Here is a 13215-nt window from a genome sequence, read left to right as displayed (position 1 = left end):
AAGGGAACTCGTATCTTAAGAGACGATTTCCCTTTTGGAATTTTTTTATATTTGAGATTTTTTTAAAAAAATATATTAATTTTTTTTCATGTGAAGAGACGAGTTCCCTTGACGATTTTTTTTTTTTTTAATTTGGGAATTTTTTTTTTTATAATTTGGGAATTTTAAAAAAAATATATATATATTTTTTTCATGGGATCTCGTCTCTTGAAGAGACGAGTTCCCTTGAGGAATTTTTTTTTTTTTTTTTTTTATGGGAACTCGTCTTTTCAAGAGACGAGTTACACTGAGGAATTTTTTTTTTAATATATTTTTTTTTATAATTTGGGATTTTTTTTAAAAAAATAAATATATTTTTTTTATGGGAACTCGTCTCTTCAAGAGACGAGTTCCTTTGAGGAATTGTTTTTTTTTTTTAAATAATAATTTGGGAATTTTTTTTTAAATATATATATATTGGGCACTTTTTAAAAAAATATATATATATTTTTTTTCCATGGGAACTCGTCTTTTGAAGACGAGTTCCCTTGAGGAATTGTTTTTTTTTTTTTTTTTTTTTTTTTTTTTTTTTTTTGTAATTTGGGAACTTTTAAAAAAAATATATATGAACTCGTCTCTTCAACAAATGGGTTCCCTTGAGGAATTGTTTTTTTTTTTTTTTTTTTTTTTAATTTGTGTATTTTTTAAAATAAAAATATTAAATTTTTTTTTTAAAATAATATTTTGGGAATTTTTTTAAATATATATATTTATGGAACTCGTCTCTTGAAGAGACGAGTTCATTTTTTTTTTTTTTAATTTGAGAATTTTTTTTTAAAAAAATATTTTTATTTTCTCGTCTCTTGAAGAGATTCCCTTGAGGATTTTTTTTTTAAATAATAATTTGGGAATTTTTTAAATATATATATATTTTCATGGAACTCGTCTCTTGAAGGGACGAGTTCCGTTGAGGAATTTTTGGGAATTTTTTTTCCATGGGAACTCGTCTGAGACGAGTTCATTGAGGAATTGTTTTTTTTTTTTTTTAAATAATAATTTGGGAATTTTTTAATATATATATATATATATATATATTTTCATGGAACTCGTCTCTTGAAGAGACGAGTTCCCTTGAGGAATTGTTTTTTTTTTTTTTTAAATAATAATTTGGGAATTTTAAAAAAATATATATATTTTTTTCATGGAACTCGTCTCTTGAAGAGACGAGTTCCCTTGTAAATGAGGAATTTTTTTAAATACTAAATTTTTTTTTCATAGAACCGTCTTTTGAAGAGACGATTTTCCTTTTGACTAAATTTGAAAAGATGATTTTGGTTTTAAAAAAAAATTATCCGTTCATCCTCTCTCCTCTCTCCTCTTTCCTAAGTGGCAAATCCTCTCTCCTATGTGGCAAAAACTACCGTATATTTGTAATAACTTCTTCTACTACAGTAATTTAAGCATAACTTCTTCTTCTCAACTATCCTTTAAAAGAGTGGAACGTTTGTGTTCCTTATTAAAGGGGCTTGTTCCGTGGCAGTACTAAGCCTCTCAGGAGTCTTTTCTGATTTGGACGGACCAACCTTCACAGAAATTAAATGGTTGGGACTTGGGAATTGGGATGGACTATTCTAAAGTCCAAGTCTCCAGGAGACTAGGACTTGGGTTGGGACTCCAGATTTTTATTTTTGAAGTGTTGGAGACTTTTAGCGTGTAGGGTGGTTTGTTGGAGGTAGTTTTTACTTTTTCCACTTCCATCTTTAGTAGGGAGAAGAAATATGTGTAGAAGGATGTCATTGAATTTATATTTGATAATTATGTTTTAAAATGCCTTTTTTCAATTTATAAGTATATATATTTTAAAATTTTAATTAAATAGCAATTTACTTTCAATATGAGCGGAGCCAATACTGGCTCCGGGCGCACTGCCTCCCCTCAAATTTTATAAATAAAAAATTTCCTTTGCTAATATAGGAATTTTAGAAAGTTAAAAAAAAAAAAATAGAAAAGCAAGTTTGCCCCTTCTAAAAAACTAATTTTATACTTGAAAAAAGAAAATAAATGGAATAAAAAAATTAGAGAATCATCAATATTAAATAGATTTTATAAAATATTTGTTTGTTTGTATTTTAAATTTTATTTAATGTTAATAAAATTAAATTTATTTAAATCCTAATATATACAAAATAAATGGAACAAAATGAATTTTTATAATTTTATATTTGATATTTTATATATATATTTGGTTATAGGCTATATTTTGTTTAATTTTGAAAATTTTTTTAATGTTTATAGTCTATTTGATTGTCAGTTTTCTGTTTTCAAATATAAAAAGTTGTTTTTAAAAACTAAAGGAAAATATAAGTCTATTTGACCATGTTTTCTATAATTTGTTTTTAATAACTATTTTTCATTCTTTTAACTTAAAAGTGATTTTTAAAAATAAATTTTAGAAAACATGATCAGACCTTCAGACTTTTAGGTTTAATCAAGTAGTTATTAATTCATGAATATGTACACAATTATTTAAATATATGTTACTTCATTGTTGATGAAATTTAATTTTGTTTCAATATTTGATATTTTATTAAACATATATTTTTATTGTTAGGTTATTTTTAGTTTAATTTAAAGATTTTTATACATGTTTAGATATTTAGGTTAAATAAAATATTTATTAATTTAGAGTTGATTACCTAAATTTTAATAATGACATTATACTTACATTATAGATAACTTTTAAATAAAAAATTTATCATTTTAAAAAATCCAAAAAAAATTATTAGTTAAATTATTAATTTTTTCTAAAATTTCTCTAGCAAAATATTTCTAAAAATTTTAGTCAAATTTCTTACTAACTTTAAAAAATAAAATAATTCACAAACACTATTTGAATTTTTTTGATAAACTTTTAATAAAATCTAAGACTCTTTTTTCAATGTTTTTAGTATTTTTTTATTTAATTTTTCATATTATAAATTCCTCTTTTCTTTTATTGAATCATACCGATGTTACCATTTTTAAATATGATGAAAAATATAGGCAATGTTTGAGAATTGTTTTCTAGGATAGTCTTTTAGTTTGTATATATATGTGTGTGCGCGCGTGCGTGCATGTGTAAATGTAAATAATTCCCAAAATAAATTTTTGAGAAAAAAAATGGAAATTATATTTGCATCCACCAAATTGATATTTGTATCCATTCTATTTACACATCAACTTATAATTTTAAACATTTTACAAAATAGGCTCACAAATTCCTTCATGCCCTCATACAAAAAAAGGTATAGGTACATAGCTAAATCATCTCAAAAAAACAATTCTATGGTAACACTATTAAAGTAAGTGATGAACTAATTGTAAGGAGAATTCTTAGATGTTGATATTATTGTCAACAATATTGACACAATTATGTTTATTTTTAGGATGTAATGGAATTGGTCGTTTGAATGTTTTTCTATTATGCTCATAACCACCACATTTATGACAACATTATGTGCGTTTAACCTTTTCATCTGAACAAATTCTTTCATTTTTTTATCTTCTTACTAGTTGCTGACTTTTAGGTGGTAATACAACTCTATAACAAATGTATTTAGGAATTACTCAATCTTTGTTATTTCTAGTAGAATATATAGATTTTGAATATGAAGATATAAGTGAGTTCTTCATATAGTATTGAGAGCACATAATATATAACGACATAGTAATCGTGTGTGTACATGAAATATGGTCAAGATCAAACATCCTACATGTGCATTAACGGGTCTGCAAATTAACTTGATCACTTATCCCAATATATTTGACATTGAACTCCCAAAAGTTGATAGAGTCAACATCATAACTTGATAATTTATTAAACCTTAAGTACAACTTCAAGTTAACCCATGTGGTTAAGCTTAATTTTCATTGACAATGCTTGTTGTGGGCGATTTGAAAACCATCTCTGAAGTAAGTTTCTCAACTCTTCGACCATTCTCATAACTAAAAGATCTCTTGCATCTTTTAATACAACATTCATGCACTCAACAATCTTGTAATCATGATATTATATTTTTTTCCATTATTATGTGATCGACCCTATTGCTTAATTCCTACATCGGCTAAATTAACGGTTGCTCTAATTTTTCATGCATGTGATTTATTACTTATTATTATTTGGCCTTGTCATATGGATAAAACTTTTCAACTTCTTTTGAATTAACTTTTCACTTTTTTTACATTTTAAAACTTATTTTTTCATAACTAATAATGAATAATTTTTTTACCAACAATGGTGAAGTAAGGTTTTAAATTTCTAGGAAACAAAAAGAAATAAAATGATAATATATATATAAAAAAAAAAAAAAGAGAGAGAGTTGGTTGCCTACATTTTTAACATCTTTTGTGACTAAAAATAAAGTGCTGATGAAACAATAGTGAGAATTTAGGCTTTTTCATGGTCGGGACACAAAAAGGAGCAAATAGATGATCAAATAAAAAAAAATAAAAAGCTAATCTACTATAAAATAGAGGGAAAGAGAAAATTATGTTGAAGGGAAAAAAAAAAAGGGTATTTTTGTCCTAATTGGATAATTTTTTCTACTTTTTGAGGATAAATTATTTTTTTAAATATGAGAGTTATTTTAATCCCTTTTAACCAAATAACCCAAATTTTAAACGGTTAGAAAAAGTATTGAGAAGTTGTTTTGAAAGCTTCAAGCTGTGTCAAAAATGGTCAATGGGCTTGTACCTCCTACTTTTCCACCTTAGAAAAACCTAGGATTCAGAGAACCTTATCTATGAATTAGGTGAAAAGGAATGCCTTTCCCCTCTAACCATTATTAAAGCTTGCGAAGCATAAGAATAGTCCACGTTTTTCCCCCACAAGAAAGCTAAAAGTTAGCTCAAAAGCCTCATAAGTCTCCTAGGAAAACTTATTATCTATGTTCTCCTATGAATGGCAGCATTTTTAAAAATAGTTTTTTTCAGCTTATTATCTATGAATGGAGGCTTAATGCAAAACTTTTCAAGAGTATTTTGTTATATTTTCAATTGATTCTCATAACACTTAACAAAAAAAAGCTTAAAAACATATCATATTTGTTCTTAAAAAAGAACCATTTTTCAAAAAATTATTCCTAGTAAAAAGTTTGTCAAACACTTTTTTAAAATTGGAGTTAGGTTTTCTATTTTGACAAAAAAAATTGTTTTCAAAAACTGTTTCAATCACTAATTTAATTTAAAAACTTTAATGTTAAATGATATACCAACTACATATATTAAGTTGATTTTTTGCTAAAATCCCTAACACCAAACTTATCAGGCAACCGCAATTTTCTGAACTAATTTAATTTAAAAGCTTAAATTGTTAGATAATAAGCCATATGTATCAAGCCTACCCATGCTAAAAGCCCTAACAACATCAAAATCAAAACTTGATGCCAGAGGTCTTCATACTTGAACAACTTTAGCCTCATTACTCAACATACAGAGGCCACCATCCTCACAAAGAAAATGAAACTAAGCAGAACAACAAGCATACAATTAATCTACCGCCCAGATGCTAAGGATCCAACAGACATCACTCCATAGGATGATGGGTGTGAGTCAGTTTTGGAGTCCAATGAGCCCACAAAGAAACCTAAACTTGAAGCATCAACCTCGGGGAGTGGGTCGAAGCCACTGAGATATCTTGTAACCTGCTGCATATTAGGCCTAGCCTGTGGCTCTGAGTGAGAACAGAGGAGGCCAAGCTTCAAAACCAATTCAATCTCCTCCTTCACAAATGAATTCCCAAGCTTTGGATCTCCAGCTTCAAGTATATGACCCCTCTGATGACACTGTGCCACCCAATCTTGTAGAATCATCTGTTTCCCGGACGAGGCATTGGGGTCTAGAGGCCTCCTCCCACATGCCACTTCTAGTAGTACTGCCCCAAAGGCGAATACATCGGAGCTTGCGGTGGCCTTTCCAGTGAGGGAGAGCTCCGGTGCCATGTACCCCACTGTGCCCACCACATGGGTGGTGCTGGGGTTCTTCCCATGCTCATATAGTTTGGCCAGGCCGAAGTCTCCTACCCGGGAATTCATATTTGAGTCAAGCAGGACATTGTTGGCCTTCACATCCCTATGGACAACTACTTGTTCCCATTCTTCATGTAAATATAAGAGGCCTGCAGCAATCTCCTTGAGGATCCTGAACCTCTGTCCCCAATCAAGGTTCTTGTCTTCTTGAAACAGGAAGGTGTCCAGGCTGCCATTGGACATATAATCATAAACAAGAAGGAGATCGCCTTTTCGCTTACACCAACCTTGGAGATGAACCAAGTGCCTGTGCCTCAGCTTGCCTAGGCTTGCAATCTCTGCAACAAACTCCTTCACTCCCTGCTTGGAATTGTGGGAAATTCTCTTTACAGCAACTTCTTCTCTAGTCTTTGGCAGCACCCCCTTGTAGACGGAGCCGAACCCACCTTTGCCCAGAATCTGGCTCTCCTTGAAGCCCTTTGTGGCAATATAAAGGTCTTTGTATCTAAACCTATGGGGGAAGTCCAATTCCCAATCTTCCAGGACCTCAGCTAGCCTTGCCCTTCTTAGCATATACACAGAAATGGTGATTCCACACAGAAGCAACGCAAGGGTCACCATTGCTGACGCTGCTCCAATCTCAATCCCTCTTCTCCCAAGGCCTGGAGATGGGGTTCCATTTCTTGGGGGAGAAGGGATTTTAGAGAGATCAAGAGGGTCTGCTTCTGTACTACCCATCTTCAAACTCCATCCCAGAATGTAATGAGAGCTAGCAAGCTTCTCAGTGGCAGCTGAGAAGCCAACATACATGGACTCTTTAAAGATAGGGGATAAGTCCATGGCTAGGGACAAGAGGGGTTTGCTTGGTTTAGGAAGAGAAGCAGGGGAAATGGTGACATTGACGATTTTTTGAGCTCCATCATACTCAATCCAAGCTTGGATTGGATTCCCACTCTGCAAAACCACTTCATGAGAGGATTTGGAGGAGTTATCATAGTATGAAGCTGGCTTAGAAGCATTAGACCTAACAGTATTGATGTCTATACCAACATGGTTATCATCGATATCTCCATACATAACCAGGGCTTGAACTGTATCAAACTCAACCGCAAACAAATGGTTGGAGAAGTTCCCCATGGTGACCTCATTAAAAAGACCAAAAAGATTACCACGTCCACCATCTGAAAGGTTCTTGGAGGGAGAAACAGTGAAGACAAAACCATGCCCAGCATACCCACCAGCAAACCTGGGGACAATGGCAAAAACGAAGGTTGTGGCAAAGGAGGAAGCTGTGGTGGGGTGTTGGGAATCATGGCTGTTCTTGTTGAGAAAGTGAAATGGGGTGTTGTAGAAGGCATGGCCAGTGAGGTTGTGTGATGAGTTTGTAAGCCTGAGAGCCCCATTTGGCGTGATGAGGGAAGCCCCACCAAGGCTTAAGTTGGATGCAGAAGCTTTGAAGCCATTGAAGACGAAGCCATAATCAGACTGAGAGTAAGCTTGATTAAGGAGGAGCAGAGAGAAGAGGGGAAAGAGGAGAGTTTTTGCCATTTTAGATGGGTTTTTCTAAAGGGTAGAACCGTAGAAGACAGATTTGTAGGCAAATGTGGGAGGCATACACGTCGTCTTCAGTTTCCTGTGGAGTTGTGGACAAATGTCTATCTCTTCGTACCATATTCAAATCAGTAGACCCACTTCAATTTAATTTGCTTAGGTTGCTAGGGTTAAAGTGGCCGATTTGTAAGGTAAAGTAAAATTTCTAGAAGAAAAAGATGTTCTTTGTTCAAAATTTTCAAATAACAGGCATTTGTGTTGATGGTGTGAAATTAGCCTTCAAGAATTTGTGCAGAGATGATGATCTGCATGCAGAAAAATTTTGTGCAAGAGCAAAGATTTATTTCGTGTTTGTTTGAAGAAGGGGCTACAGATTTAGATTTTAGAACCCATCTAATAATAATTTTGAAAATAGTTTCTAAAAATAATTTTTTAAGATTAATTTATAAAAATAATTGTTAATCATTTTAAAAAATAAGAATATGTTTGACATTGTGATCGAAAAACAATTTTATGTTTAACATAAATCTATTTTGAAAAAATTTGACCGTTATTTTTTTGAAAACAATTTTTAAAAATAAAATAAAATGGAGAACAATTTTTAAATAACAAAGTAGTTGACCATATTTTTTAAAAAACAAAAAAAATGGAGGTGTTTGATTATATTTCTTTAAAACTTGCTTTTGAAAACTGTTTTTAATTTAAATAATAAAAAATAATTTTTGAAAACAACTTTAAAAAAATATGACTAAACAACCCCAAAATTCCTTTTAAGAGCTTATTTATAAGAAATAAATTTTTTAAAATTATTTTCAGTGAAATCATAGTGTATATAATGCAAGAATTGTACTTCCAATTCTCTTATATAACATTTTAAAAAATCATTAATATTTTAAATATATTCTCAAAAATTACCTTATTTTTACAAATAGATGCCAAAAAAATATTTTTAGTTCAAAATTTATCAAACATTTATTGAAAGTTGGAAAATTGTTTCCAAAACAATTTTTAAAACTAATTTTGGAAAGTTTGGAATTCTTTTTTTACCCAGACATATAAAATATAAATATTATTGAAATTATAATCCAACCTAAATTTAAATTAGAAGAATTTTAAAATTTTGAGAAAAATTAGGAATTATTATTTATTTAGCTTTCTTACGCTAATTGGGAATTTTATTATAATATAAATAGAATGTAATAAAATATTATTTAAATAAAATATCATGAATATCAAAATGTGTGGTACCACACATTACTAGAAATATTGTTGAAATTATAATTTAACCTAAAGTCAAATTAGAAGAATTTTAAAAAAATTAGAAAAATTAGGGATTATTATTTATTTAGATTTCTTATGTTAATTAAAAAAATTTATTCTAATATAAATAGAATTTGGTAAAATATTATTTTAAAAAAAATATTATAAATACCGAACTATGTAGTACCACACATTATTAGACGTATAAAGTAGAAATATTGTTGAAATAATAATTTGATAGGAAATTTTCAAATTTGAGAAAAACTAGGAATTATTATTTATTTAGTTTTCTTATATTAATTAAGAATTTTAGTCTAATATAAATAAAATGTAATAAAATATTATTTTTAACAAAAATATTATGAATACTGGATTATGTGGCATCACATTACTAGACATATAAAATAAAAGTATTATTGAAATTATTGTCCGACCTAAAATCAAATTAGAAAAACTTTAAAATTTTGAAAAAAAATTAAAAAAATTCATTTATTTAGGTTTCTTATGTTAATTTGAAATTTTATTATAATATAAGTAATAAAATATGATGAATGCCTAACCGTGATTCCAACAAATATATCTGCAATTTGTGAATGTGAAGGGACCGGTGAAATCAAGTGGAAGTGAGAAAGGAACCTCTACTTCATGAACCCTAAGTGAACGCCTTTTATACTTTGCATGGGATGGCATATTCATTTGTCAAAACAGAATCATGATTATCCTCGAAAAAATTGAGAAGCGTCAACATTTGACAGTAGCAATGGAAACATAATAATATCTTGCATGAAAATGGTGTTATCAAATCAAAATCCATCCCACTGAAATTTAAATATCTGCTATTTAAAAATAATAATAATATTGATATAATAAATAAGACCATGATACAAAATAATAGAATTAAAGTGGCATATAAGACAAAGTAATGAGAATGGAATATAAAATAGTAAGACTTGATTAAACCGTGATACTACCTCATTTATCATATTTTCAAAAAGTATTGGGTATTATGTTGGATGATGTCAAGACCAAAGGATTTCCACATATACTCAAAATTTGTGTCCCCAAAGATTAGGGCATTGATACCTCCAATTGACAATAGTTACCCTCAGAAATGATTCCTCATAGCGTTTTTCCTGATGCTGATACTGTATTGTGAAGTGAGTTGTTTGCAAATTACAATAATTGATTTCTAGTATGTGTCCCACCCACAAAGCAGAAAGCAATAGCAGTTCTTGCTCTTAGTGTTCAAAATAAGCAGCAGGAGAGGCTCCACTCATCTTATACAGGGTTGTTTAAAAAGAGAGGAATAACACGAGTGATTTACTATTCAGAATACATTATTATCCTATGAAAGTCATAAATGACAATGTATACAGAGTATGGACAATCAGAACTCCATAAATTCACTTCATCACCATGCTTTGTTGCTTAGAAATAAATGTTCTTTCACAGAAGTGAAATTATGTCTAATAGATTGAAAAGGTAACCATTATTAGTACTTGTCTACCATCTCTGCATTTTTTTTTCCATTCAAAACCTCAAGGTTGCTGCTCATCATCATGTATGATGAGAATAGAGATGGAAACTTCACCTTCATTGCTCTTTCGTCGGCTTAGGAAAACAAATTCCCATTTCTCACTTCCCAATCAGCTTCTTTAGGCCTATATTGTTATTGATGTCAAACGCCATTCCTCCATGGCATATATAGTTCGAAACCCATGCTTGCTTTGAGGTCACTTCTCCAAAGCAATCAATCACTTTCTCAAACTTTGCCCATTCACCCAAAATTAGATCAGAATAAAACAGATGGTTGCTTTCCCAACCACTTTTGCCGAGGTAACCCTAAAAAAATTCCAAACAGAATAGGTAGTTCGCCCTTTTCCTAATCAAGGCATTCACTGACTTTAGATTTGGAAAACTTCACAAAAAGTGATCAGCATATATACTCATGCCACTCAATCCCAGAGAAAACGAACCATTCTTCCATTCCAAAATAATCTAACTGGTCTCTCCTGCACCCACAAGCTTTTCTACAAGCCCTCATTCCCTCAGTCCCTCTAGCCAGATCAAAGACAATAATGCATGAAAATTCCAAAGGATGCAACCCCATTGGTAAGATTTGAAACTGACCTTCAACGCAAACTTTCTAATCACTATAGCCTTATAAAAGTGTTCCCTCCTGCAAGAAAGCAAATGTAACCTTTGGTGGAAGAAACTGATCTTCATGGGTCTCCATTTTTCTTGTGGGTCCATTATGAAATGGGCATTTTGGTACAAGGGCAGTTGGCTTCAACATACACACAACTAAAAAAAATTGAAATAAGACAATTTCTATAATTGCAGTTTAGAAAATATTTTGGCCTTTCACCATATTCATTTTCTGTGGCAATTGGCCTGTACCGAATAAATTTCACCCAATAATGAAATTTTAGAAATAAAAATTACAAGGGATTTGGAAATTTTTTTCCTTCTCCCTTCTTCTCTTGTCAAATACACTGCTAAACTAATAAAAAGAAAAGAAAAATAATTTTTTAGGTTTTTGGGGGTTATGATTTGGTGTATCAGAGGTGTAGATACGAACAAGAAGGGCACCTGATCAGACCGTTCTCGTTGCACGCCGTGCAGATCCTGAAACCAGTCTTCTCACTATACACCTTACGGCTTCCATCGCAGTTCTCACAGAGCATGAACCTATACCCTCCGCACTCGTCGCATACGCCGGCAGCCACGGGGAACCCTCCGAGTAGCTTCTTCAGCTCGCCCGTCTCGTGCAACTGCCTGATCTCTTCCGCTCCGCCCACGTACCTGCCACCAATGAAAACCCTAGGCAAACTCAGCTTCTTCCTCCCCAAAATCCCCTTCAACTCGTCCAAAAACCCAGCGTCCATAGACAGATCTCGCTCGTCGACCTTCACCCGAAACCCCCGCAAGATCAATCGCACGGTGCTGCAGTCCTCGAAGGTCTTGCGCACCACGCGTAGGCTCGTAAAGTAAACCACCACGCTCTGGTCGCCGCCGGTAAGAGACACACACGGCTGCGGCGGCGCAGGCTCCGGTTTCGGATTCGGTTCCGGGTTGGTTTGGGTCGAGGACCAGTTTCGCAGGACCGAGGTCACAACCCGAACCCGGTGGAAAATGGAGGGTCTCTTGAGATTGGAAGAACAGTGATTTTCCTCTTTACAGAGGCTTTGAATGTCTTTGAACGATGAACAAGTGAAGTTCTTATATGAAGCTGGTGCGGTTTCGACCCCACCCGGCGAGCTCACCCACGATCGCCACATGAATGGAGAGCGAGGACAGAGAGAGAGGCGGAGACAAAGAGAGATAGACGCTGAGTATCGGATTTTATAGGAGAGAGAGGTGGGGGTGGGGGTGGGGTGGGGGTGGGCGCGGGAGAGGAGAAGGTGGGCTGTTTGGTTACGGTTGTTAATGAAAGGGAGGTTGGGTTTTTCGAGCTGTGAAGGAAAGGTGTGACGTGTGAGATATGGAGTAAGGGAGTCAAGCTGTAATCCTCTAATTTTCTCTTGTATGTCTGCTTGGTTGGTGGGAAAATGGGTATTGTGGTATGTTTGTTATGTCGCTATGATTGTGATCTACACTGGGATCCACATTTGTTAGGAGAGATTGTTGTAATTAGGGGTGTATTTTTTTAGTAATATTGAGTGGTTACGTTTTGTTAGCGAAACGGATTTGGTAATGTCATTACATATTGACATTATTATGAGGCGGCGCCCATATTATTGAAGTAAAAGCAAAGAATAATGGTTACAATTTTTATTTTTTTTGAACTACTAATACAAAAACCGTCTAAAAAGTAAAAACAGTTACTAACATATTTTCTTTGTTATATATTTATTTTTTCCTTTTTTGACTCATTTTTTTATGTCTATCTAACAACGGCACGTAAGAAAATTAATTAAGGAGGAGAAAAAGGGATTTTCCATGGAATTGAGAGGAGATGAGTTGGATGGAGGGCACGTGACGTGAAGTGAGGAGTGGAATTAAAGGGGTACTTGAGATTGTGATCTGAAAAAGAAACGGGGACTTCAACTGCAAAGGATAATGCGGAGAGCAGCCTTTTAAGACGGGAGAGTGGAAGCATGTGGAGACACCTAAGGAATCATTATTCTATGAGAGATGCATGTGGATTGTGGAACAGTGAGTTGTGGAAGAGTGCGCAACAAGGGTGTCCTACACTCCTACCACATCTCCATTTATTTCTATTATGGTTGTAAGTAGGTGCAAGCGAGAATCCAATATCGATCGAAATTCAAACCAATACAGTTCAATCAAAATCCATTGATTATAAAGGTGGATTTGATTTAAAAATTTTAAAAATTAATTTTTGTGGGTTGAATTTTTAATTTAATTTTCTTAAAAATAGAGAGAAACTAATATTCTAAGAACCTATTTGGGAAAT

At 32.6% G+C, this 13215-nt stretch overlaps 2 protein-coding genes across 2 annotated transcripts; both read right to left on the bottom strand.

Moving 5' to 3' along the window:
• Positions 1–5307: 5307 nt before the first annotated feature.
• Positions 5308–7701, bottom strand: LOC117927900 (L-type lectin-domain containing receptor kinase IV.1-like). The gene has a single exon (XM_034847626.1). It carries the CDS (start codon positions 7530–7532, stop codon positions 5511–5513), a length of 2022 nt encoding a protein of 673 aa, XP_034703517.1. The 5' UTR covers positions 7533–7701; the 3' UTR covers positions 5308–5510.
• A 2621-nt stretch (positions 7702–10322) lies between these two features.
• Positions 10323–12162, bottom strand: LOC117927474 (uncharacterized protein At5g39865-like). Its single transcript, XM_034846961.1, has one exon. It carries the CDS (start codon positions 12074–12076, stop codon positions 11357–11359), a length of 720 nt encoding a protein of 239 aa, XP_034702852.1. The 5' UTR covers positions 12077–12162; the 3' UTR covers positions 10323–11356.
• Positions 12163–13215: the final 1053 nt, after the last annotated feature.

Source organism: Vitis riparia, chromosome 13 (genome assembly GCF_004353265.1).
Source record: "Vitis riparia cultivar Riparia Gloire de Montpellier isolate 1030 chromosome 13, EGFV_Vit.rip_1.0, whole genome shotgun sequence".
Taxonomy (NCBI): Eukaryota; Viridiplantae; Streptophyta; class Magnoliopsida; order Vitales; family Vitaceae; genus Vitis; species Vitis riparia.
The sequence above is the reverse complement of the archived record's forward strand: the minus strand, read 5'-3'. Positions and strand labels throughout refer to the sequence as shown.